The sequence below is a fragment of the Maylandia zebra genome, linkage group LG23 (assembly GCF_041146795.1).
Source record: "Maylandia zebra isolate NMK-2024a linkage group LG23, Mzebra_GT3a, whole genome shotgun sequence".
Taxonomy (NCBI): domain Eukaryota; kingdom Metazoa; phylum Chordata; class Actinopteri; order Cichliformes; family Cichlidae; genus Maylandia; species Maylandia zebra.
The window spans coordinates 21,473,192-21,499,409 of record NC_135188.1 but is presented as its reverse complement, the minus strand read 5'-3'; the positions used below and the strand labels follow the sequence as shown (position 1 = coordinate 21,499,409).

General features: G+C 39.4%; 2 protein-coding genes across 4 annotated transcripts in view; both read right to left on the bottom strand.

Moving 5' to 3' along the window:
• Positions 1–2,166: 2,166 nt before the first annotated feature.
• The window catches only part of LOC101472593 (protein NLRC3), a 45,833-nt gene continuing 21,781 nt past the window's right edge, over positions 2,167–26,218 (bottom strand). The window contains exons 1-14 of one of the 3 annotated variants that reach the window (XM_076880702.1): positions 21,817–21,950; positions 17,011–17,148; positions 16,828–16,926; positions 15,949–16,047; positions 14,197–14,295; positions 13,454–13,532; positions 12,145–12,373; positions 10,171–11,980; positions 9,729–9,902; positions 9,284–9,439; positions 6,478–6,651; positions 5,783–5,938; positions 4,076–4,122; positions 2,167–3,911 (exon numbers count right to left, since the gene is read on the bottom strand). In XM_076880702.1, the coding sequence (XP_076736817.1) occupies positions 3,373–3,911; positions 4,076–4,122; positions 5,783–5,938; positions 6,478–6,651; positions 9,284–9,439; positions 9,729–9,902; positions 10,171–11,980; positions 12,145–12,373; positions 13,454–13,532; positions 14,197–14,295; positions 15,949–16,047; positions 16,828–16,926; positions 17,011–17,099 (3,750 nt within the window). In that variant the 5' untranslated portion in view covers positions 17,100–17,148; positions 21,817–21,950 and the 3' untranslated portion in view covers positions 2,167–3,372. Of the gene's footprint in view, positions 3,912–4,075; positions 4,123–5,782; positions 5,939–6,477; positions 6,652–9,283; positions 9,440–9,728; positions 9,903–10,170; positions 11,981–12,144; positions 12,374–13,453; positions 13,533–14,196; positions 14,296–15,948; positions 16,048–16,827; positions 16,927–17,010; positions 17,149–21,816; positions 21,951–26,218 lie in introns of those variants that run through there. The other 2 variants (XM_076880704.1, XM_023152871.3) reach the window with 2 other exon arrangements.
• LOC111500659 (piggyBac transposable element-derived protein 3) lies at positions 17,162–20,862 on the bottom strand. The gene is made up of 2 exons (XM_024798654.2): positions 20,043–20,862; positions 17,162–19,432 (listed from the first exon to the last, which is right to left on the bottom strand). Exons 1-2 carry the CDS (start codon positions 20,141–20,143, stop codon positions 18,418–18,420), a joined length of 1,116 nt encoding a protein of 371 aa, XP_024654422.2. The 5' UTR covers positions 20,144–20,862; the 3' UTR covers positions 17,162–18,417.

Genomic DNA, 26,218 nt, shown 5'->3' with positions numbered 1-26,218 from the left:
TACTTTTTGCTGTAGTGTACTGCATGCAGTATACAGATACTACTATGTCCATCTTGCTCTACTGGTGCAGACACTCTTATTTTGAAAGTTTAAGTGCTCCTAACTGATACTTACCCATTTCCCCCCCCCCCATTTAAGGTCCCAGGTAAGGTCCTGGCTCCTTCAAAGTAAAAATTTAGTCATGATAATCCTGAAAACAGAAATGAGCGTTCTTCTCAGACAGGGAGATGACAGTAAAGCCTCGTCTCCTGACCAAGATGCCTCCGAGGTGAGGTATTTTCGGCATTTCCAACTGAGAGGAGGCTGCAGGATGGAACCAGGACAAGATGGAGAGATTATTCCTCTCAGCTGGTTTGGGAATGCCTCGTTGTTAGAGAGAGGTGTGGGTCTCTCTGCTGAGACTGCTCCTCCCATGACCCAGACATGGACAAGCAGCAGATAATGGATGGATGGAGTGAACTTTAATCATGCAAATATAGCTCTTAATCTTGACTAAAGGAACTGTTCATATATAAACGTATGTTTTTCATGCAATCACAGAGGATTTTATCACAGCAGCGTAATGTGAGTGTTTAACAGTCTAACTTTCAAAACAAATCAGTGGGTTTTGCAATGAAATGGAAAATGCACTAATAGTTCACATTTACATGGTCTACATCACAAGGAATTGAAAAGGACAGTGTCACTGTGAATTATGGGATGGAATTATGTCCTTTCTTTTCAGAGAAGCTCCAGTGTTTTCTCTGCTAAGGGAGATAATAAAGGAAACATTGAAGCCACCTCAGTCAGCTTCCTAAGCAAAACTAGTCCTTCAACCCTAAGATTCAAGATGAGGCTGAGAGATGTGATCATGTGACCTGATGGACATGCCCACTACTTTGTGGTTTTGTGTGTGTATGTGTGTGCGCATGTGTGTTAGTCCTTTGGGACCTCCTTTTGGGAAGTGGGTCAACCGCTTGGCAAGGCATGCCGGCTCGTTAGCATTGAATGTAAACACACACACACACACACACACACACGCACGCACGCACGCACGCACGCACGCACACACACACACACACACACACACACACACACACGCGCACAGAGCCCCTCTGGCTGTAATTGGCAACAATGAAAATTACACACAGGCTAATTAGCAGCTCCTTGACACAGGCAGGAAGCTCGGTGTGTATGGATGAACGCACACTCATCACTAACTGCAGCATAGTTTAGAGACAACAAGGATTTACAGACACTCAGCAACACCTGCTGACAGCGAGGAGGTCCAAACACCTAAAATCAAATTCATCCTGAGCCAGAAAACGAGCTGATTTTATTTAACTTTGATTAAATGTGTCACCAAGTCACATCACTCATAGATTCATTCATTTTAATACATCTCTGTGTGGTTTACTTAAAATGTACACTAGGATGTGCACATGTTTGAGTGTCCCCCGTGTGCCCTCTGAAATCTACACATATGCATATCGGTGTGTTCGTGTTTCAGGAGGAGTTTAAGGAAGTCTGAAAAACAGCTTCATGTCATCAGACGTGTGAAGTGTACTTTCAGCATCTTTATGAAACACAACTGTTATATCTGTTCTAGTTATAACCAAATGAGCTAACGAGGTCTTCCTCCAGTTTATCTGCAGTGTTAGAGCACCCTCCAGTGGCTACTGACAGCTCAAAAGGTTTTGAATGAATTCTGATAAAACTTTGGAGATTGGGGTGGTGTTAACAATCCATTAAAATTTGGTTTACATCCACTGAGGTCTTCAAGGTCAGCTTAGTGAGTTATTGTTTGAGAATTGACAAAAAAGCCTCATAACTCAGAACCTGTGATTCTTACAAGTGTGGTGTGAAATGTCACCATATAGAAAGTCCCATAGAAAGATTTACAATATCATGCAACATTTGACCTCTGACCTCTTTTTCAAGGTCAATGATTGAGCTGAAGGTCAAAGTAATAATCATCCTAATAATAATAATAATAATCCTATATACAACTATTTAAAACAGTTTTTGCAGTTCTTACTGCAGGCTTGTAACAACATTAAAGTATATAGGGAATCATATATGCAGATTCTAAATATCATGTCATTTTTTACCTCTGCCCTCACTTTTGTTCTTTTGACATTTGTTCTGATCTTATTCAGCTTTACAGATGAAAACCACACAGCGATATTAAAAGTAATGTATTTATTAGAAATTATAACCACCTTGATAGTCCTTTTCATAATCAAAGTCTTCCTCTTCATGGAAACATATAATCCAACCTTGTCATTTATGTTTCCACATCCATTATTCATAATATCCAGTCATCACATTTCCAGTAAAGAGCAGACTCCTGATCGTTTGTATTGATCTAAGTCGCTGAGTTCTCTTATTATCAGAACTTTCACTTCTTTAGGAGTCTTATCATTACTTTGCAGTTCCTCGGTCATGGTGCTTATATCTTGTTTTGTTTTTCAGGCTACGTGCCTGTTTTGCAATTTCAGCAGTTTTTTTCATTAAATGTTCATTGGAAATACACACCAGTCCTCTTTAGCTTCTTCAAAATGGGCTTTGTTTTACTATCTATACAGAGCATGTGACATGTTGTGATATGATGTCTCTGAATACACACATTCTTCATTTGGAGAAATTTATCACTTGCTGTTCAAGTGTTTGCAGCTCCTCTGCTGGGGCATCTTCACCGTCTCTACCTCTGCCAGCTGTTGATCTGGTGTAGGTTCAGTGTTACATCTCTAGTCCACTTATGATTAAATACTCATTCTTGTGTATTGTTCAAGGCCCTCGATCCGCTGTTCCAAGCCGTCTATTTTCTTGTCCTTCTCCTTTATCAGGTTTTTTTAGTTGTTTAATCTCATTTATTAGGACATGTAGCATACCTTGCTGTTTAGCCACTTTGCTCAGTTCGTCCAAAATGAAATTTGGCGATTTCATGATCTCCTCCGACTCCTCTTCAACTCATGAGTTTGCGTTTTTGGTGGCATTTTCAGATCAGTGAGATTGCTATTACCTTCATTAGCGCTGCAATAAAATATCAGTGCATGGGCTCATGAACACTTCCAGAAACAGCGTCTGTGAGTTGTTTTAAGAAACAACTAAAAACTCATCATCTTAGACTTGCTTTTGTTAAGTCTTTTTTTTAGTGCTCCGTTTTTTAAATTTTATTGTGAAGCACTTCGTTATCCTTGTCTTGAAAGGTGCCATATAAATAAAATGTTGCTTACTCCTGAGCTACGACCGCCATCCATGTGGAAGTAAGCTGGAGGCTACGCACCCAATCAGACATCAGGCTGAAGCCTGGCTGCTCACTAAACTTGTGAATGTCTGAGTATTTTCTAAATTCTTCTTCTGTGCATCTCAAACAGGTGAAGACTCTTATCAAATGCCACACAGACTCAAAGAGGCCCCAAACAAGACTCTGAATCCAGGATAAAGCAGTTCAGTGAATGTTGTGCTGAAAGTGTGGAGGTGGATCAGAGTTTCAGAGGAGACTCTGTAGAAGGACAGAGTGCCAGAAGGACAGTCCACATACACTGCTACTCTGTTAGAGACAGAGGAGGAGGAGGAGGAGGAGATGGATGTTTGTCTGTTGTTGTGCCTGACAGAATGAGGACCATCATCTGTACAATACAAACTCCAGGACTGATCATTCCATCCAAACAAACAATGTTTAGCATTTTCTTTCCTTCTGATTCTTCTGTAACTCACTGATATATAAACGTTTCCTCTCCACTCGACCTCCCAGTAACAGCGACCAGTCAGACCATCTCTACACAATAGTTGAGGATGGAAGTCAAATCTGTCTGGATGATCAGGATATGACTGATCCTCCTCCACACGTGCCACCTTCCTGTTGTTGTCAGACAGTTTCAGTTTTGTGTTCACTGTGTTTGTGTCGAATGTGAGTTGACAGGAATCTGATGGAGAGAACAAACACAGTCCAGCTGCAGTTATTGATCCATCATCCGTTCATTGATTGACACTTTGATAATGACTCTTGACATCAGAGATGTGAATTAGTGATGTGACAGTTTGAAGATGGTTGAATGTTTTTAATGAATCACATTAAAAACACACTTACACTTCCTCAGACCTGGTCTCAACCATCGGCCTCCAGCAGGCTCCACCCTGAAAGGAGGAGGGGGGTCAGACCAGCACAGTCTCTTTCAGCACGCACACATGGACATTACATCGCTCTCATACACATAATGTTAGACACTGATGAAGTCTGTATGACAGAAAGTGAAAGCTTACATTGAAAGCTCAGGACACTGGATGAGAGACCCTGAGTTAGATCAGTCTCTGGAAAGATAATTAAAGCCTCATTATACTGACTAATACCAAATTTAAAAAGTTCCTGATCAAAACCTCCAAAAGTTTATTTTGTTCATCTGGATGTAGCGTTTTCAGTGGGAGAAACGTTTCAACATTTTCAAACCCCAAAACACGCTGCACCAAAAATATGCAAATTATATGTTGCATGGTTGGATGTTAAGAAGAAATTTTTTTTTGATCATGCAATTTATTGAAAACAACACTTCCTGCATATTTCAGAGTGGCCTTTTATTGTGGGCAGTCTAAGGCACACCTGTGCAATATTCATGCTTTCTAATCAGCACCTTGACATGCCACACCTGTGAGGTGTGATGGATTATCTCGGCAAATGAGAAGTTCTCACTAACACAGATTTAGACAGATTTGTGAACAATATTTGATAATAATGGGTCCTTTGTGTATGTAGAAAATGTTTCAGATCTTTAAGTTCAGCTCATGAAAAATGGGAGCAAAAATAAAAGTGTTGCGTTTATATTTTTGTTTAGTGTATGTTGTGTAATAAGATTATCATTTGGTTGCCTTAAGTTTAGTTATGTTTCACGTATGTCTTCCTTATTAGTCTGTCATGTTTCTTGTCTTCTTGTCCATGTTGTCATGTCTGCGTTCCATGCCGTTTCCTGTTTTATTGTGTTTTGCTTCCCCTTGTCTTGTTAGGTCTGATTTGTTCCAGCTGTGTTCCCACCTATTCCCCATCCCCCCATTATCTGATTGTGTACTAGCCTTCTGTCTTCCTTTGTTCAGTGTCAGGCCATCTTTTGTGCCATATTTCTATGTTCCAGGTATCTTTGTATCCATGCCAAGTTTCACGTTTTTTTTCATGTTTTTGTTTTTTATGTTTATCTTTAGTTTCCTCGGTTTAGGTTATTGTTTATTCTTGTCTTTGTTTGCCTTATATATTACTTTCTTCATTTCTTCATCAGCCACATTAAACGGCTCGCTTTTTGTTAATACTCAAATTTTGGCTCCACGTTCCTCTGTGTCTGCATTTTGGGTCCACTCTTCATAAATTCAAACAGTCTGCTTCGGCTCACTGTGACAAATGAATTATAAATATTATATCGATATTGGTCTACTTAATCATAAAGTAATAGAAAAAAAAATATTGCCAGTATAAAAAAAGCTACACAGAGAACTTTCAATCCATGTTTGTGCAAAACAATCAAATAAAAATCCTAATGTGATATTAAATAAACCACTCTAGCCTCAAGCACAGCAGTGTGTGGTACTAAAAGTAAAAAAACAAAACAAACAAACAAACAAACAAACAAACCAGTGTTCATTTATTTAACATTCACACAAATGTAAGACTTGTTTTTCTTTTATATGGCTTGGAGCAAAAATTTATATATATAAAAAAAAAAAGCTCCTTGATGAGTGAAGAAATTTCTCCTATTTCCTCGAGTGTCTCTTTCTCCATTGCCAGGCACTTTGGCTGCCAAAGGCCACTTCATACCTGAGTATGTCCAGTTGGAGCTGCTTCAGCAGCTTCACCCCTGCCTCTCCTGGATCATTGTAGCTCAGGTCGAGCTCTCTCAGGGTGGAATGGTTGGAGTTCAGCACTGAGATAAGAACAGTACAACCTTCTTCTGTGATCAAGCAGCCTGACAATCTGCAGACAGCACATGTGACAGATACTATAAGAGAACAGTGACGCAGTCAAATAGCGAGAAACAATACCTCCATTTAACAAATATGTGATCGATTGAAGCGCAGAGTTAGCTTTAACAGAGATATTTTGAGCTAAAAGTTTATTTGTTCAATTAATGAAACTATTAAAGTAAGAATTAGGACAAGCCCTACACAAAGTAGAACTGATGCTCATATGAGTGTCATTAGTTTTGTAGGGATTTAAGCACTACTTAAAAAGTTGACCAGATAATTACTCTCAATGAAAAAGCCTGGTGTGAATTACTAGTTGATTCTGAGGAAAATGTGAACATCTGTAATAAATTACATCAAATTAAAAACAACAAATCGACGCTACACAGTCTGTGTGAAAAGAAATCCTGTTATTAGATAGTTTTAATAATATAGCAGAATATAGCAGAATAAATCAACAATAGTCCTGGTTAGCCCTGGTTAGCCACATAGGTTAGCATTGAATATGATTTAAATGGACTTTATATGAAAAGTTTGAAGAATCCTGACCTGAATATTTCCAGTTTACAGTATGGACTCTCTAGTCCACCACACAGTGTTTTCACTCCCGAGTCCTTCAGGTCATTATTATTCAGGTCCAGCTCTCTCAGACTAGAGGAGTGGGAGCTGAGAACTGAGGATAGAGTGTCACAGATTCTGTCCGAGAGGTTACAACCACTTAGTCTGTTGAGACAACAAGAGGTAAAAAAACCCAAACAAACACACAAACCAAAATAAACAAACAAACAAACAAACAAACAAAAAAACGTTAAAATGTGCAGTCTATACTGATTATTAACTGTGCACATGCTAAATCCTTGCTGGTCTATTCCAAATATCCTTAAGACATTTTATTATTTATACACTTTGTGCATTATTTGTACAAAATAAAATTTATATTTTTTAACATCCGACTAAATCGCAGTGACGTATTTATGGTCATTTTATACTTTATACTTCATTTTTATTACAATAATATTAGCCCTCTGGGGTCCAGGGTATAACTGGCCGTTTTTGACTACTTTTGATTTTACCTCTATATTTCACCTTTAAAAACTGTTTATCTTGCCTTATTTTGTATCATTATTTTCAGCACAACCTCAAATATTTGAAATTTGAGTTATTTTTTCATTTTGGCATACTATATTAGCACAATTGATCTAACTTCAGACAAAAAATTTTATCTGAGTAGAAAAAAGTTATATTTTTTACTGTAAAACCCACAAACATGTTTAACGAATCATTTTCATAACTTGAAATGCAAATATAAATTGTACATTTCTAAAAATTATGCACAAGTTTTGCAAACAACAAAGTTATAAGGTACTTTTTACCTAAAAATGCAGCCAAGGCCTCAGGCGTTTTTTATATAACCATTTAAATCTATTTACAGAACAATCATGTGTGCTGCATCAGATGAGAAGGCACACAAATTATTTGTGCGAGTCCAAAAAACTAGTTTGTGTTCAGTATAAAACAGAGGAGAACACCACAGGCCTAAACCCTGCAGGTCTGACAGCAGGAGGTGTATCAGTCCTGTTTTCCATGTGGGAACAGCGTTTACACTGGAATCTGCATTTGATGGCTTTTTTGGAGCAAATGTGACATTCAGCAGTATAACTGACACACAGTACAAAACAATAACTACACAACACACTAACTCTAGCCTCCAAACATGCTAAACGTCACTAATGTCTCACATATGAAAACTTGCTCTCTCTCTTTCTTTTGCTTGCCCGCTTTCCGTCGCGGGTGTCACTCCTAAAACTTCCCCTTCTCCCTAAACAACCAAGTGCCGCATGGTAAACTCTAACACCAATAGGGAAGGGGTGTTTTTTCCTTTTTTTCACTCACAAGTGGCGAGTGTTTGCTAGCGCTGTCTGTAGAAAACACAGTTTTTACCGTTCTTCCCGCTGTAAACACCACTGTTTTGTTCAGAAAAAACATTGCGTGTATTTTTTATCATAACCCTGGCTTTACGTGGCCCATTGACACAATTCAAAAACTGGTATATCGTTTGAAGTCCGTACTCTCGACCCAAATTGAAATGGAGACTGAGTCGCAGCATCTTGTAGCTGTGTCGTCTTAAATTGGTCATGTGATTTTGATGCGCCGGTGCGTCCGTCGACTCCAGAGGGTGAATACAATAATAATCAATTGATTGTAATTTAATTGCAATAAATTGTTTTACCTGTATAACAAAGTTAAAGTCTAAAGTTGAGAACTGAAATACAAATTATTTGCATGCACTAAGGCTGGGCGATTGGAGGAATATATCGACTATTGACAATAGGCTCAATCGTTTTTACAAGGGTGATTTATTTATTTATTTGCTAATAATGTTGGCTGAAGCTAACAGAAGCAGTCAACAGAAACAAATAATAGCGCTGTTTTAACGTCACCCTCCTTCAGCTGTGAGCAAATGCACCCTCCTTAGAGTGCTGGAGCGATTTACTCAAATAAGAGAAAGAAAGAACAGCAGTAGCCTATGTTAAAAAAAAACAAAAGCATTTTATCAAATAAAAAAACCCACTATGGTGGGGAAGGAAACAAAGAGAAACTGGCTTATTTTTTCCACTATAACCGTGTTTACAGGCATTTCCAGTGTTTATCTGTTTTACACACTTGACCAAACAACTCTTCACTGAGGTAACAGTCTATTTCTATCTGTGCCTTTTCCTCCAGTGTGCAATTTGGCAATTACTTTGTCCATGTTTGGACTTCATCTGTGTTCTAAACGCGCAAATCAATATGTGCATCATTACATTGCTCCGCCCATCAAAAAGTCTGTGCATACGTGAATATATCACCTGCATCGGTTGGAAGTTTTTTTACATATCGCCCAACCTAAGCATGTTCTTTGGAAATAGTGGTTCAAAGTAATGCAGTCCACTTTCAATCCTCCTTGTCCATATCATTAAAAGCAGCCAAATATAGTAATAAAACATTAGCAGCTTAGTCATTTGTAAAGTAGTAAACCAGTACAAAAAACAACAAAAAACAACAACAAAACAAACCCCTCCCAAAACACTTGGCATGGCTTGTTATCCAGAGGTGGTGGGGAACATATGAATCCTCAAAACATACCCTCTGCTTATTCGGTTCGCATTTATATTCATAAGCATATGGACAAATAGGCTGCGTGAGACTACGAAGCTACAGATTCACAAACCCTTCACTTATTTCTTGTTCACGTTCAAGTAGAATTCCTATAATGAGCTAAATGAAAAAGGCTACTTTATGTGTGACTGTAAGAAAAACTTTCAAAATCATCTTCCTCTATCAGACACTGTGGCTACAAACAGCCTCTGCACACCTGAGTGTGTCCAGTCGGAGCTGCTTCAGCATCTTCACCCCTGCCTCTCCTGGATTATTGTAGCTCAGGTCGAGCTCTCTCAGGTGGTAATGGTTGGAGTTCAGTGCTGATGTCAGAGCACTACAACCTTCTTCTGTGACTGAGCAACTTGACAATCTGCAGACAGCATACATGACAGAAACTATTAAACAATTAGAAAAAATTGAACTGGTGCTCACGTGGTAAATGGTAAATGTACTGGTTCTTAGATAGCGCTTGTCTACTCTACCTGAACTCTCAAAGTGCTTCATGAGTGTCATTTCTTTAATTAAAGAGAAAAAAAAGATCCTAAACAGACCACATGAAAAGAAAGTAGTGAGAAAGTCCTGATAATTTAATATGTAATATCTAGGATCTCAACTAGAACAATTTTACACATATCATGAAAGATTTGAAGAATCGTAACCTAAGTTTTTCCAGTTTAGAGTGTGGACCCTCAAGTCCCCCAGACAGTACTTTGACTCCGGAGTCTTTCAGGTTGTTGTTACTCAGGTCCAGCTCTCTCAGACAAGAGGAACGGGAGCTGAGTAGTGAGGATAGAGTTTCACAGATTCTGTCTGAGAGGTTACATCCACCAAGTCTGAGGAGACAACAGTGGACAAGAAAATAATAATATGTGACTGCACAGCATGAACTTTTGATTATACATGGACTATATAAATCATCAACTTAGCACATGCTAAATCGTTACCAGTTTACCCTAAGAAACCCGATGACATAATGAGCTTATACATTAAGTGCAGCTTCTAATTGGCACATAAATCTTACATCAAACTAGACAGCACACAACTGTGCTAAACAGAATAATAAAAACAGTGTGTTTAAATCATGAAAACTTTATGACTTACAGCGCTATGCTGGAGCATTTAATCACTGGCAGGAGCCTTAGGAAAGCCTTCTCTGAAGCAGAGTATTTCTTCAGGTCAAACACAAACAGATCTTTTTCTGATGATAATAAGATAAAGACCAGAGCTGACCACTGAGCAGGAGACAGTTTATCAGCAGCGAGACTTCCTGATCTCAGGGACTGTTGGATCTCCTCCAATATAGAATGTTCATTTAGTTCATTAAGACAGTGAAACAGGTTGATGCTTTTCTCTGCAGATAGATTTCCACTGAGCCTCTCCTTTATGTGTTGAACTGTTTCCAGATTGGTCTGTGAGCTACATCCTGTCTGTTCTAGCAGCCCATGTAAAAGACTTTGATTGGTCTGAAGTGAAAGACCCAGGAGGAAGCGGAGGAACAAGTCCAGTTTTCCGTTTGAACTCTGTAAAGCCTTATTCACAGCACCCTTGTACAAGCAAGTGTCTGCAGATTCTTCTTCTTGCAAATTCTGGGTGGTTTCCTGTTGCTTTTCCAGTAAATTCACTCCAGAGTTGATGAAAGTCAGATGGACATGAAGAGCAGCCAGAAACTCCTGAACACTCAGATGGATGAAGCAGAACACCTTGTCCTTGTACAGCCCTCTCTCCTCTTTAAAGATCTGTGTAAACACTCCTGAGTACACTGAGGCGGCGCTGATATCGATGCCACAGTCTGTCAGGTCTGATTCATAGAAGATCAGGTTGTCTCCTTGCAGCTGCTCAAAAGCCAGTTTTCCCAGAGACTCAACCATCTGTTTGCTCTCTGGACTCCAGGGTGGATCTGTCTCCATTCCTCCATCATACTTGACCTTCTTCACTTTTGCCTGAACCACCAAGAAGTGGATGTACATCTCAGTCAGGGTTGTAGGTAGTGCTGTCCTTGTTTCCTCTTTTCTCTTCTTCCCCACATCCTCCAGAACTGTAGCAGCGATCCAGCAGAAGACTGGGATGTGACACATGATGTGAAGGCTTTGTGATGTCTTGATGTGGGAGATGATCCTGCTGGCTTGCTCCTCATCTCTGAATCTCTTCCTGAAGTACTCCTCCTTCTGTGGGTCAGTGAACCCCCTCACCTCTGTTACCATGTCAATATACCCAGGTGGGATTTGATTGGCTGCTGCAGGTCGTGTGGTTATCCAGACGTGAGCAGAGGGAAGCAGGTTCCCTCTGATGAGGTTAGTTAGCAGCACATCTACTGAGGTGGACTTAGTGGGGTCTGTCAGGATTTTAGTTTTGTGGAAGTCCAGAGGAAGTCGACACTCATCGAGGCCATCAAAAATTAAGACAACCTGGAAGTCTTCAAAGCTGCAGATTCCTACTTCTTTAGTTTTGGTAAAGAAGTGATGAACAAGTTCCAGCAGGCTAAAGTTTTTCTCTTTCAGCACATTCAGCTCTCTGAAAGTGAATGGAAATATGAACTTGATGTCCTGGTTAGTTTTGCTTTCAGCCCAATCTAGAGTGAACTTCTGTGTTAGGACTGTTTTCCCAATGCCAGCCACTCCCTTTGTCAACACTGTTCTGATTGGTTCATCTCTTCCAGGTGAGGCTTTAAAGATGTCTTCTTGTCTGATTGTTGTTTCTGGTCCATCTGGTTTTCGTCTCCTGGATGTTGTTTCAATCTGTCTGACCTCATGCTCATCATTGACTTCTGCAGTCCCTTCTGTGATGTACAGCTCTGTGTAGATCTGATTCAGAATGGTTGGATTTCCTGCTTTAGCGATCCCCTCAAACAGACACTGGAACTTCTTCTTCAGTTGAGATTTAAGATTATGTTGACAAACTGGAGCAAATCTGCCTGAAAACAGACAATATGTTACCTGATTAAGTTATATATTAAATATCCCACCATTTAATTCTTCTAAAGAATGAGTGTTTACATATGTGCTGGTGTAATCCTTCAGACATTAGTAAATGTCTTAGTATAACCAGCAGCTTCTATGTTTAGAAAAATCCTCTTACTGCTCAGCAGACGGTCAGCCAGCTCATACTGCTTCATTCCTCTCAGAAACTGCAGTGTGATCTTTATAAATGCCTCTCTGTTGGTACGCCTTTGCTCTTCATCCTCACACTCCAAAATCTCCTTATCCTCCGTCTGGCAGTTTAAGCATTCTGAATAATCTGGATACAGAACTGTCTGGATCTTCTTTAACTCATTCTTCACAAAAGTGATGATTTTCTCCTCCAGGAGCTGGAACAGAAATTTATATGAATGACTCAATAAATCTGAAATCATAGACACAAACATCAGAACCATGTTGAAAACAATTACAATCCAGCTGGAATTAAAATCTGTTTTATTTATACATCATTCCAGGGCTTCGTGTGGTGTCAGTTTGCTGTTTTTAGATCCCCCTTAAAAGCTGAATAAATTAACTTTAGACCTTGGTGATGGAGGAAAATGTCTCAGGGAATGTTAAGATTCCTGCTGAGCACTGCAGGTCTGCATACACCATTTCTTTTGTTTTGCACTCAATGCTGCATTTATGTGGGCATTCACACCCATCAATCTGGGAAGAGTTTTAAAGCAAGTTGAAAACAATTTGAAGGCCATCATCCTAAAGATTATTCACAAGTGGAAAATAATAAGTCAGTTGCTAGTCTTCCAAGGTGTGGATGTCGCGGCAAACCTGGTTAGACTGTACAATTCTCAAAGAAACAGCAAAAAAAACACAAGAGCTAAAGAGTTGAAGTTTATGACAGTACATTTAGAAAAAGGAGAAACAAATATTGCAAGTTTAGAAGGGTTGTCAGGAGAAAGCTCTCCTTTCTGAGAAGAAAACAGCACAGCTTAGGTTTGTAAAGCTGCATCCAAACAAACCACAAGACTCTGAATGGATGACACCAAAGTGGAGACCTTTGGTCATACCACACAATTTTGTGAAAAAACACAGGATCAGCACTAAGGAGCCGAACCCCAACCCTGAAAAACAAACAAATCCCATAATCAAACCTCCACTAAACTTTACATTTGGCACAGTGCAGTCAGACTTTCATTTCCAGTTGCTTCCACTTTATTATAATACAACTTTCTGTAACGATTTAAAAGTATTTTTTAAATAAAACTAACAAGTGGTTTAGAAATATTAGAGCTTGAAATACAATGTAAATACCATACAGTTATATTTTTGCTGCTGCACCATCTGAATTTTGAAGCTATTTTCAAAAATAGTCACGCTTTTTGCTTCTGTGTTTGGTTGTAAGAACATGCATAAAATTTTTAAGAAATGACTGTGAACAGATGTAAAGTACTGTTTGTATATTTACAGACCATAAATATGGAGTCCAGGTGTGCTTGATGCTCCTGGGGAGGCTGATCACTGGGAACCTCTGAGGTATTCTTGTTCTCTCTGTAGAGATGAATAAATAAGAGAGAAAAAAAGACTTCTCAGAAAAACTATTTTACAATCCCACCTTCCTAATTAAGAGGAAAGGAAAACCATGTAATCATGTTTTACCAGTGTTAGAATTTTTTACAGTGATGATTTGAATTGTTGAATGATTTGTTTTAGCTTGATTACCAGCAGCTAAGACAGATGTTCATATAAGATAGAATCACGGCACTGATGGACTTCTTTGAGACATTAATAATTGATTTGTGGCTACTAGGTGCAAAATAGTCTCTTGGACTTTACCTAAGCCATCAAAAAAGAAACCTATAAGTGATTTGTGGCTTAGATTTTAACTTCAAAGGCTTCTAAAACAAAGGCTGCCAGTAAAATGGCAAAAGCCCCATAGCCCTTTGTTCGGTGGCTAAATGGTGGGGCAATTAGGAGCAGCTGGTTAAAAAAAAAAGAGTCTCTATTGACATCCAATTCTTAATAGCAGTAAGGGCTGCCTCCACTTAGCAAGACCTGATGCCACTCGACTGGTTGTTACCAACATTGTTTTCTGAGCCAAAGTACAAAGTTTACACCTGCTGGACCAGCTTTCTGACAGAAAAGCCTCTTACATCAGTGGTTAGGTTTTTGAAAGTTTACTGAAAAAATAAAAATATATACAGATATAGATTACCTTTCCACAGCAGAGTTTTGTCCTTTAAAATTAGCACCAATACTCTTTGACCAGTCACTCTTTAAGGACACACAGCTGGGTTCAGGTCCAGGTTGGTTCCTGTGAATAATGATGGAGCAGTGATGTGAGTGCTGAGCTGTGTGAGAATAGATTATCGTATTATCGCAGTAGTTGGGATTTAGTTGTTGAACCATGGTAAAGCATTATATTCATTATTCATTTAAGTAGGTCATAGGTCAAGTTACTAAACATTCACACATCGAGCACACACATAGAATTGGAAGAATAGGTCAGAGATGTATGTGAGAAGCAGGAGCGACAGAAAGCTGCCGTTAGTGGGATAAGGAGTTGGTAAGCCAAACTCAGGAGAATATAGTGTGCGAAGAAGTGGGCAGCAAGGACACAAGATAGGGAGGCAGGAGACAGAGAGGGATCACAAGGTTGTTGATGTCTGTGTATAAATGTGTGCTGCTGGGACGGCCCCAGCGGATTTTGATATTGGATGCTGAGCTGTGAAAATCCCCATGTACATGTAATAAAATTAATGGATTGTTTATGTTGAGAAAAGACAGGAATGGAATATTACACTGTTTCATGATACCTTATATTGCTGATTTATAAAGAAATACTGTTTGCATAGAATCACGGCCCGCTTTGTCTGATTAGGGAGAACAAAACATGCTGAAAGCCAAGGTCATAACTGAAGCTCACTAAGGCTACGTCCACACTAGCACGGAGATATTCGAAAACGGCGTTTTCATACGAAAATGCTCCGTGTCCACACTAGCGTTTTCAGTCATTTTGACAGAGTTGCCCAAAATGCAGGCGCTCAGACTCAAGGTGTCAACTCAAAGTCACAGCTTTATTGGCTGGCAGGGAAAAAAAAATACAAACTAAACTAGGAAACACCAACCTAAAACTCACAGTGAGACACAGGGAGATCCACACAGCATGAGGGACAACACGACACTGACTCAGAGAAACACAGGGCTTAAATACACTGGGAAGTAACGAGGGGAATGAGACACAGAAGGAGAGCACAGCTGGGGGAAATAAGAACTGACGAGACAAGGAAGCGTAAACTGAACACATTCACATAAGACACGGACCTTCAACGTAAAACAGGAAGTATGACACAGAGACGCGAACTAGACTAGGGGAGACAGAGCAACTAAGAAACACAGACAACACCAACAACAAAGAGACACAGAGGGCAGCTACTAAATACTCAGAGAACTAAACAGAATACAAGAAAACGAAACTAAGACACTACATTAAAGAATAAGCTGGGACAACAAAGAGAACTAAGAACATAATACAAAAAACTCAGAGGCGCAAGAAACTCAAAACACTGGGTCACTGACCCAGGACCGTGACAAAAATGCCGTCTCAATGTGGACAGGAGGCCAAAACGGAGAGAAAATGATGGACATAGCCTGAGAGGGAGAGAAAGAATGTGAATGTTTAGGTTTTATGACTCGGGTGGGGGTCGAGGCTATAAGAGTGTGTGTAACTGTCAGACACTTCAAGATCTGCAGGACCTCCTCCTCTGCACATCTCCCGTCCAGATGATTGTATTGCTCAAAGAGTTTGTATGGAATAAAGAGAATTGTATTGATTAAAGAGATTGTTGAGTGGGCATTAAAACACCGAGTGTTGTTCTTCCTTCAGCCCGAAGATCAAAGAATTGTTTTTTTTAACAGTGTTTGAAAGTTTACTGAAAAAATAAAAATATATACAGATATAGATTACCTTTCCACAGCAGAGTTTTGTCCTTTAAAATTAGCACCAATACTCTTTGACCAGTCACTCTTTAAGGAAACACAGCTGGGTTCAGGTCCAGGTTGGTTCCTGTGAATAATGATGGAGCAGTGATGTGAGTGCTGAGCTGTGACATGGAGAAGAGTCATGGACAGTTAGAGATGGTCATCTCACCTCTGAGCTTTGGTCTGGCTCTGTTCTCATAGCAAAGTGTAAAATGGACACAGTGCACACACAGCGTATCTATTACACACTTTGTCGTGATATTGGGTTGTATCATAAGTGAAGAAAAGTAATGCGAGGCCTCACTTATAAAGTGCTTTACAAACCAAACAACAAAGAACCACTTACTGCCAAAGAGACAGATATGAAAGTGGACAGTATATCCTTGATTTCTAAACATAAAACTGTTGTTGCAGCCAGGTCCAACTGATAATTTCTGATAGGTTTCTATTTGGCAGTATAAAAGGGATTTGTTTTAAAGCACTCATTAGATTCACTAATACTTTGCACAATAGGAAAGTTCAAAGAACTCAGTGAAGATCTAAGGAGAACTAAATATCCTTGGGCAAGATACTAACCCCTACTGGTGGTGGTCAGAGGGCCCGGTGGCGCCTGTGTCCGGCAGCCTCGCCTCTGTCAGTGCGCCCCAGGGCAGCTGTGGCTACAATGTAGCTTGCTATCGTGTGTGTGAATGGGTGAATGACTGAATGTAGTGTAAAGCGCTTTGGGGTCCTATGGACTAGAAAAGCGCTATACAAATGCAGGCCATTTACCATTACTTTGGCGACAATGAAACATCATCAAGTAGTTCATTTAAATCAGACACCAAATTGTTTGCTATCAGAGTTCACGTTACTATCAGCTTACCTCTCTGCAGCAAAGGGTTGTTCTTTAAAATTGCCACCAATACTCTTTGACCCGTCACTCTTTAAGGACACACAGCTGGGTTCAGCTCCAGATTGGTTCCTGTGAATAATGATGGAGCAGTGATGTGAGTGCTGAGCTTTGACATGGATTAGAGTCCTGGACAGTTAGAGATGGTCATCTCACCTCTGAGCTTTGGTCTGGCTCTCATGTTCCCCACACAGAGTGGTTTTAGAGGGAGAGACTCCCTCCTCTCTGTCCTCACACTGATCCATGCTGCTGAATTCACATCCACAACAGCTCACACACACTTTCTACCTTCACCTGCAGAGGAAACACAAATCATTCGTGTGCACATCAACTGAAATCCTCCTGTCATGAAGCACAGCACACATGATACATTCAGCTTAACTGGAACCTCCAGTCCATTTTCAAACATTTCAGTTGATAACTGAAAGTATGTATCACTCTTTTTTTTTCTTTTGAAGGACATGCTGCAAACCATGCTGAGTGAAAACCTTATACATTATAATACAGGCTTATAATTCGATGTTTTTTCGAAATTCTGTACATGAAAAGTGAGCGCGAGAGCCCTCGGTGCACCTGCTCGCTGCTGAAGTCAAAGTAAAACTTTATTGTCATCTCCGCTATATAAGTACAGTATATAGAGAGACGAGAGGACGAGGCTCCAGTTACAGCAGTGGAAGTAAACAAACAATATATCCTCCTGAGACCCAGGAAAAAAAAGTATTTTGATTTTGATTTTTTTAATATAAATCAAGTATTGGCTTGGTAAAAAACACATTGCAAAAACAATTTTGTTTTTAACAGATTTTATTTAAATTTTACAACATGTGCACTCCAGTGCACAAGGGGAGTTCATTGATCCCGAATGTGAAACTAACAAAATTCAAGAGCTGATTAAAAAAATTAAATGCTGCACTGAAATCTTTGTAAGCAGGATTTTAAAACATATTTACATAAAAACATCACAAAACAGTAGATCATGGGTCAACTTAGAAGTCACTGACATTTCACTGGCTGTAGGCCATTCGTCTAGGAACAACTGATTGCACTGGTTTTTTTTTATTTATTTCACAAAAGTCCATTCATTTATGATATCTAAGAAAGCACTGTGATTTTTTGGATACACAGAGGAACATTTGGCACTTCACACATCTCACATATGTTTTACTGTTGCACCCAAGCATTCTGCACCTGAAAGGCCTTGGGCTGTTAACCATTTCAGGCAAGTGGAGTGCACCATATTTTCTTACACTCTCATCTGGTTGGGGCTTCCTTTTCTTGATTTCTGGAGAGAACTCTTCATCACTGGTATTATTTAGGTCTTGTTCCCATGTTTGTCCCTTGTTTATCAGTTCTTCAGCCAAGAGGAGCTTGAACTCCAGGTACTGTGTATTCTTTTCAGCTTGTTGCATGGCCTCGCTGTCTTGTCGATATTGAAGCCATGAGTTGGTGATGGCCAGATCAATGAAATGAAGTATGGTGCGAACAGTCCACTTCTTGGTCCGGCTAGATATTCTGTAGAAGCTGAGCATGCGATCACATAGGTCAACCCCTCCCATGTTGATATTATATTCTGCAACCACTGCAGGTCTTGGGACTTGGATTTGTCTGTTCTTTCTTTGACCATCTGGAACAGGTATCCTGGGGCTCAATTCCATGAGCAGTTGATGCCATGACAACAGGCTTGTTGTCCATCCACTTGGTGACTGCTATTTCATGAGGTCTCCGTACAATCATTTCTGACGAACCTCTTGGTTTTGAGCTAAGGATGTTGTCAGCAGTGAAGTGGCACTCTTTTGGGATTCGATTCTTTTGAATTGTTCCTGTACCTAGAAGGCCCCTTTCTTTAAGAGCATCTAGAAGACTGATGGTGGTAAAATACCGGTCAAAGTAGACTAGTGATCCTCTAGGAAGTGTCTCTGTTAAACGCAAGACTGCATTTCCACTTATTCCCATCTGTTGGACTTGAGTGAAGGTGTTCTTTCCCATGTAGGTTTCAAAATCAAGCACTAAACCACCTGGACTTGCAAGAACAAACACTTTTAATCCTGTTGGATTTGGCTTTCCAGGTACAAACTGACGAACTGGACATTGGCCAGTGAATGGAACGATCTGTTCATCAATACAGACCTTTGTTGGCCTGGGCAGATTGAGGCAACCTTGGAGGACCCTCTTTAGAACTGGTCTGACTTTCCACAGGGGATCCTTTTTCTTTTCGCTTTCTGGCACACTGAGATCGTCAACCATTTTCAGCGAGGACCTGATCTTGTAGAAACGATCACGTGTCATGGAATCAGCTATAATTGCGACTCTTGTTTTGGCAGCCCAGTACATTCTAATTCTCGGATATCCAAGGCATGCCATGTACACAGAGATTCCTAAAAAGGTATTGATCTCCTCTGGTGTTGTGTTTAAACTACACCCTGAATCCCATACCATACGCTGGTTGGTGAAGAAGGACAAGTCCTGAATTAGTTTTTTATCAATGTACTGCTGGAAATACTGCTGTGGGCTCCAATCATTACGTGTCATTAGTGTGCCATCATCTCGAATTCTGCATTCTTCCAACACAGGCATGAACCTAAGATAAAGAAAAATTACTTAGCAAAACAAAAGTCAGAAAAATTATTTATACTCAAATATCCGATATAGTTCACTTAAAACACTTTTACACTATCTTTACAAGTTAAATTAATTTACTGTAAAACATTTCTGTATGTTACTGGTACTTTCGTACTCAAAATCAAAAATTCCAGATTCTCCTACATGTTGGTTTTGGACCAGATAGGACGACGGCAGATTTCAGCTGGCCCTGTGTCTTTCTCCATTACATCTGGCCCTGCATCTTGGTCATCTTCGTCTGGTCCCTCATCTGGGTTCTCACCCTCTCCTGTCTGGCTCACATGACTCTCATCTTCTGAAAGATCTATGTCTGAATCTCCCTCAATGATTCTGTTAAGAATTCTCTCTGCCTCTGTCAAAGAGCTGTCTACTAGAAAAATGTGAAATAAAAATAAGTACAAAGTCCTGACGTGCACTGGAGTACACATTAATAAATTAGTCATTTGCTCTGTGAAATTAAATAAGCTTAGTTCTGAAAACTTCCTCAAATTACTTACTAGATGTTTATTTTTGAAAATTTATCAAAATATGAGTTGCAAAAACACTTTAAATGTAAATATCATGCTTACCTTTCCTTCTTCCATAAAATGTGCTTGTAGGGATGCCAGCCATTTTGAAAAGGAGGGAAAAGGATAGTTGGCAAGGCCACACCCCACACATGTGACATCATTTTAAAGGTACACTTGTCCTCTCTAAGAAACAACAGGACTTAGCAGAGTGGCATGTAGAGTATGAGAGATACAAGCAAAAACTAAATGTGTACTACAGTGCACAAAAATGAACTGCTGGGTCTCAGGAGGATATATAAGAAGAGTAAGAAAATAAATATACACTTTAGGACTAGGGGTAAAGGGATCAATCACAATGTAAAATTTACAGTTTGATGATTTAAAGTCTCACACACAAGCCGTCGAAAGGACTGGAGGGGGCCCTGCTGCTTCCAAATAGAGTCCATTTCATTTATAATGTTGTAAATCCAAGTCCATTATGTATTCATGATTTGAATGAGGGATGGGTGTTCATACTGGAGTGCAAAATTAAAACCAATGGAAGATGGACAAGAAAAGTTCAAAGCCACCAGGTCCTCAGTTTAGAAAAAAAGAGAAAAGAAAAGGAGGAGAAACGAGCAAAAGATTACCCATATGGAAAAGATATATATAAATCTTATAAAGTTTGTATCTGTCTTGTGTGAAACTTGTATGAAAAGCATATAAGTGTGAAAACAGATATAAGATCCCTTGAAAAATTATATAATGAAACTTGTATGTTTTGGATACTTACTAAAACAATGTATGAAAGTAATGCGAAAGTGGCCACTTTCATGAGTAAATCATGTAAGCCTTATATGATTTACTCATGAAAGTGGCCACTTTCATGAGTAATCACATATAAGTTTTTACTATTTCTTTTCTGTATGGGTAGGGCTGCTTGATTATGGCAAAAATGATAATCACGATTATTTTCACTGAAATTGAGATCTCGATTATTTGACGATATTTATTTAACCCTTTAAGACCTACCATAGAACCAAGTCCGCCAGAGCTTATATTATTTTTTTACATGTTGTAGTGCCATTTGTGGGAGCATTTCAAGTTGCTATACATCAATACAACTGTTATAGCCCATATTTTAATAATATGTATGCATTAAGTCCATAGTAACTACATTAATGTTATGTTTTTATGTTAATGTACAATCCTTAATATGTTTTGTGTGTGTGTGTGTGTGGGGGGGGGGGGGGCAGAGGGAGTGTTCGCCCAGGGGCGCCAAACAGGCTAGGACCGCCACCACCTACTACATTTGTCAGTGACTGCAGGGAGGAGGGACTTGCCACTCTTCAGTTTCTACAGGACTTGAACGCATGATAAGGCAGGCTGGGACTTGCTGGGAGTCCCCTCCCTCCTTTTCAAATAAACTTTACTGAGACCCACAAAATGCGAAACATGCCCCATACAGATAAAAAACTACAGACACAGCACAGACATTTCTCCTGTTTGCTCACAGACAGACGCGGATACGTCGTTATGTTAAGGAGCGGCTGCAGGGATTTGTTAATCAAATCTGTCTGCGTCAGCCTTGGCTTGTCCTTGTACTTCCTGTTCAGATCATAAGGATAAAATAAATAAAGAGACGTTAAGTCTTGTAAATCGTTATCATAACTACCGCGAGTTACAAACGCAGAAAAGGTTTTAAGCTTCCGAAGTTTTAATAAAAGCAGTCCGAGGTTCTCCAGCGGCCAGCCAGCTTCTTCCCGTCTTCCCAGTTGCAGCTTTCAGTCCGTTAACGCCAACTGCGCAAACTGACGTGAGCTATCGAGGAAATCACGAAAGACTGATCCCTTACCTCCTACAGGAGACACATTTCTGTTCAATGAGCTCCATCGAAATGAAAAGAACCAATCAAAGAGGCGTTTGGGGGCAAACCCCGAACCATTCACTCGATCAAAGCCGCGCGCCCTGTCCAGTACGGTAGCGCGCGCGTTGTCCGATGCAACCAACCGAGTGGGTGTGCTACGACGTCTCCCTTTAGATTTCACAATTAATTTTACAGACTGTAGCCTTTAAACTTTCACCTGTAGCATTCATATTTTTTTTTAAATCATCCAAACGTTTAAAGAAATACAGAGAAGATTGATATGTGTGCAATAGCTAGATAAAAATATATATTAACAAGATAATATGCAATGCAGAATTTGTTTTCTTCCAATCGGTACCAAAAAAAGAAAAAAAAAAAAACCCAGTACAGAATATGTTTATTTTTATATTTAACAGCATTCTCAATACCATTAATCATAAACAGAGTTCTTATCACTTTTCATAAAATTTACAATGAGCTGCCATGGTATAATGAATTAATAATGTTAATAACCAACCATAAACAGCTGGTATAACAGAGCTCACGTCCACAGTTTAGCTAACAGGTTTTGTAGAATTCTTATTGTATTAGCTTGTTATTTACTTTTGAACTTAGAATATCACCTGCTTTCATTTAAAGTAACCCAGCATTACAGATATATTAGGGCATTTTTTAACCACTAGATGAAAGCAGAGACAGGGAGCAGGTCGTTTAATCCTAAAACAACTACAACACTACACCTGTTTTAACATAACAGTCGAGTCAGTCATTGCTTCTCAAGCTATGTGAGGTGCACACATCATGCACACATTCATATCAGGTGGATCTGACTCACCTTGACAACAGAAGCTTCACATTAGATTAAACCTATAGATTTCTTCTTACAGAGGTGGATGGTGGCTATTGACAGACAATAGTGACATACTTAAGTGCAATCTGATTTCTTTTGCTTGTAAACAATTTTAAATGGTAAATGGCCTGTATTTATATAGCGCTTTACTAGTTCCTAAGGACCCCAAAACGCTTTACACATCCAGTCATTCACACACACGTGATGGCAAGCTACATTGTAGCCACAGCCACCCTGGGGCGCACTGACAGAGGCGAGGCTGCCGGACACTGGCCCCACCGGGCCCTCTGACCACCACCAGCAGGCAACGGGTGAAGTGTCTTGCCCAAGGACACGAACGAGACTGCCCGAGCCGGGGCTCGAACCGGCAACCTTCCGGTTCACAAGGCGAACTCCCAACTCTTGAGCCACGATCGCCCCTTTTTATACTATTTTTACAGTGTTAGTAAAATAGCAGACAACTTTTTACACAAGTGACCAATGTTCCCTCTAATTTTTCATGTGTCTGAGCGAACACACAAACTCCCTGAGCGATCCCTTGGACCACTGTGAGCGACATCAGACGTGTGCACTGTGGTCACACCAGCATCAAATCCATCCAAGTTACATGGTTTATTAAAATAATCAAATTACATTAATTTTATATACTGTTTTGTTTGTTTGTTAATTAGTCTGTTTGTTTGCTTGTTTTAATCAATTTTATATCATGCTTTTTTATTTGTTTTTGTTTCTAATGTCTCTGTAAAGCACTTTGAATCACCTTGTTGTTGAATTGTGCTATACAAATAAACTTGCCTTGCCTTGCCTTGCCTACAGCATTTACATTTATGTTAGACTATTTTTAATTAACTGTTTTAGCCCACTTACAATGAAAATTAAAAAAAACCTTGTTCATGACCTGTGTAGTATGTTAACACTATTGGAAGTAAGAATAACTTGAACTCCAAATTTGAAAACACAACTTTTTTATTTATTTATTTTTATAAAGCTCTGACTTGTATTATGAGTATGAGTCTGTGGTCTGGGAGAGAGTCTGTAACTCTGTCTGCAAAATACAGTATATAATGACCAATGTTGGGCAATTAATTATATAGTTACTTCTTCAAAAAAGTTTTGCAAACAAAGTTTTTGCAGCTGTTTACCTAAAAATGCAGCCAAGGCGTTTTTTTAAAATAAACATTTCAAACTATTTACAGAACAATCAGCTGTTCTGCATCACATTTGATGCCACACAAATTATTTGTGCCACTCCAAAAATAATTTCTGTCCACTATGAGATAAAGGAGAAAAACAGCCTGATACCTGCAGGCCTATGTTCTGTCTGATATTAGGCTGCTGTTGTGTTGCTTTGAACGTGTATTTTTTGGGGTTAAAAAATGTGGTTTATTTGTTTAATAAATAATTTTGACCAGTAAACTTTCCCTGTTTAAACATGCACCATGGTTTGGTCTTTCTTTGCTTGTGACTTCTTGATGTTGGTAAATACAATAATTGAAAAATACCACGTCACATATAACAAACATATAATAATGCACATTATAGAGTATGCTTCTGCTGTGAGGTCCTGCCTCCATGTACTTGTGCAATTAATCGCTAGACGGGTATATTTATAAATAATATTATATATGGGAAATTTTCCTATACATATTTTTGACCTGGGGGCAGAATTGATTGTGAAATGGAAAGGGAAAATGCTTATGAACTTGCAGATGCATTTAAGGTAACCCTTTTTCATTTTTATTTAAGAAGAGAATTTGTTCCACTGTACGAAGAGGATTGAGTGCAGAAAAAGTGGTAGAGATGCAGTTATACAGTCTACCTGGGCCCCACGAACTATCAGCTAAAGAGAATAAATAAATTAAATTGCTGCACATTTTGTAGACTAAAATTTTAAGATTATTTTAAAAATAAAATATATCTTTTTATAACATTAAATGTTACGAGTCAAATGGAAGTCTTTCTAAAGTTATTTAATGATATTTATATTATGAAAAGCAGATTTTTTGACATTTTAAGTTTTTCCCGTTTCCAGATAAAATGAACACGCACAAAACACAAGCAAACAGCCAGAACACAAAGCTGGAAAACCCACCCCATCGACCAAAATCAACTCAAAATACTCCCACACAACAGAACCTCCTATCCCTCGCTGGCTCCAAATCTCTCAGTGGAATGATCAGTGGTTCGCTATCTGTCACCATCAAAACACTCCACAAATCCCGCGAATGATTCACCTGCTTATAAACCATTGAATCAGATACCGAAGCAGTTAGGTTCTAAATGAAGCTTCGGACGTCACTGATCACGTGACTCTGGCCAAACGAATCAAGCTTCGACACAGTGCTTCTGGAGCAGTGTGTTGATTTTTTTGACACACGCACCGGAGCTTCAGCTTCAAGCGGGCCATCACTATTCAGGAGGAAAACAAAACATTGCATATATTTTTTTATCATAACTCTGGTTTTACTGAATCTGCGCTAGTATAGTCTATGTCACGAGTTAGGGAGGACTCAGGCGCAGATGGGATTACATCCAATAAAGCGGTTTATTTACAGGTCACCAAAGTGCAAGCTATATACAAGTGAAGAGGGAAACCTCAGGGTCCAAAAAGCCAATTGGGGAAGGGGAAATCCTCTCACACTCTCCCACACGCTGTCACACTTGTACTCCACACAGGAAAGGCAGTTGGTCCGGGGAAACTGTTCACAAAAAGGATTAATCACTAACGCGAAACTCTCAAATTGGAAATTAGCTCGTAAGACGAGAAGTAATACTGACTTGTCTCACTTAATGATCCAGTGAAGACCCGTTCTGCTTCCCAGCCTTAAATATCAGAGACTCCTCAGCTGAGTAATTGAGAACAGACAGACAAGGCTGGGACTTGCTGAAGGCTCTTCCCAGGCAGAGTGTCGAGAGAGGGAGAGAGAGACAGGCACAAAACAAAAACAACAACCAATGAAGCCCTGTGGGGCCAGCGAGGCAGACACAGGGACCATGACATACTAAAAGTTCTCTTTAAAAACTAAACTAATATTTTCCACAAACTCCAACAAAGGTCCATCATTATCCAGGGTACCTCTCTTTCCACCCTATTCACTTATCCTTCAACGTGTCATCAGGTCCCTCTATGACCATTTCCATGAATAACAAGTAAAAGTCATTGTTTTCCTGCAGTTAATCATTTTAAGCTAAATGCAGAAAATCTTTCTCTCTCATGAAATTGATTGTTTTGGATTTCCATCTGCTTGTTGCCCTTTTGTTTCTGCCTGTTTGAGTTTCATAATTTCATCAAATACACCAGCCATTCCTGTTTCTGTGTCTGGTTATCGAAGGGTATCTTCACCTCTCATTATCAGTTCATCTTCAACATCAGGCTCACCTTCAACTACTTTTGGGCCATTCTACAATAACAAGATTTTGTCTCATCCATAATTTTTTTTAAAAATACAATTCAGCTCTCAGGAAGCACTCAAAGCTGAATTTTCACATGTCCGTACTTATTGAAAAAATAAGCTATCAATCCAATTTTTTGTTTTGATT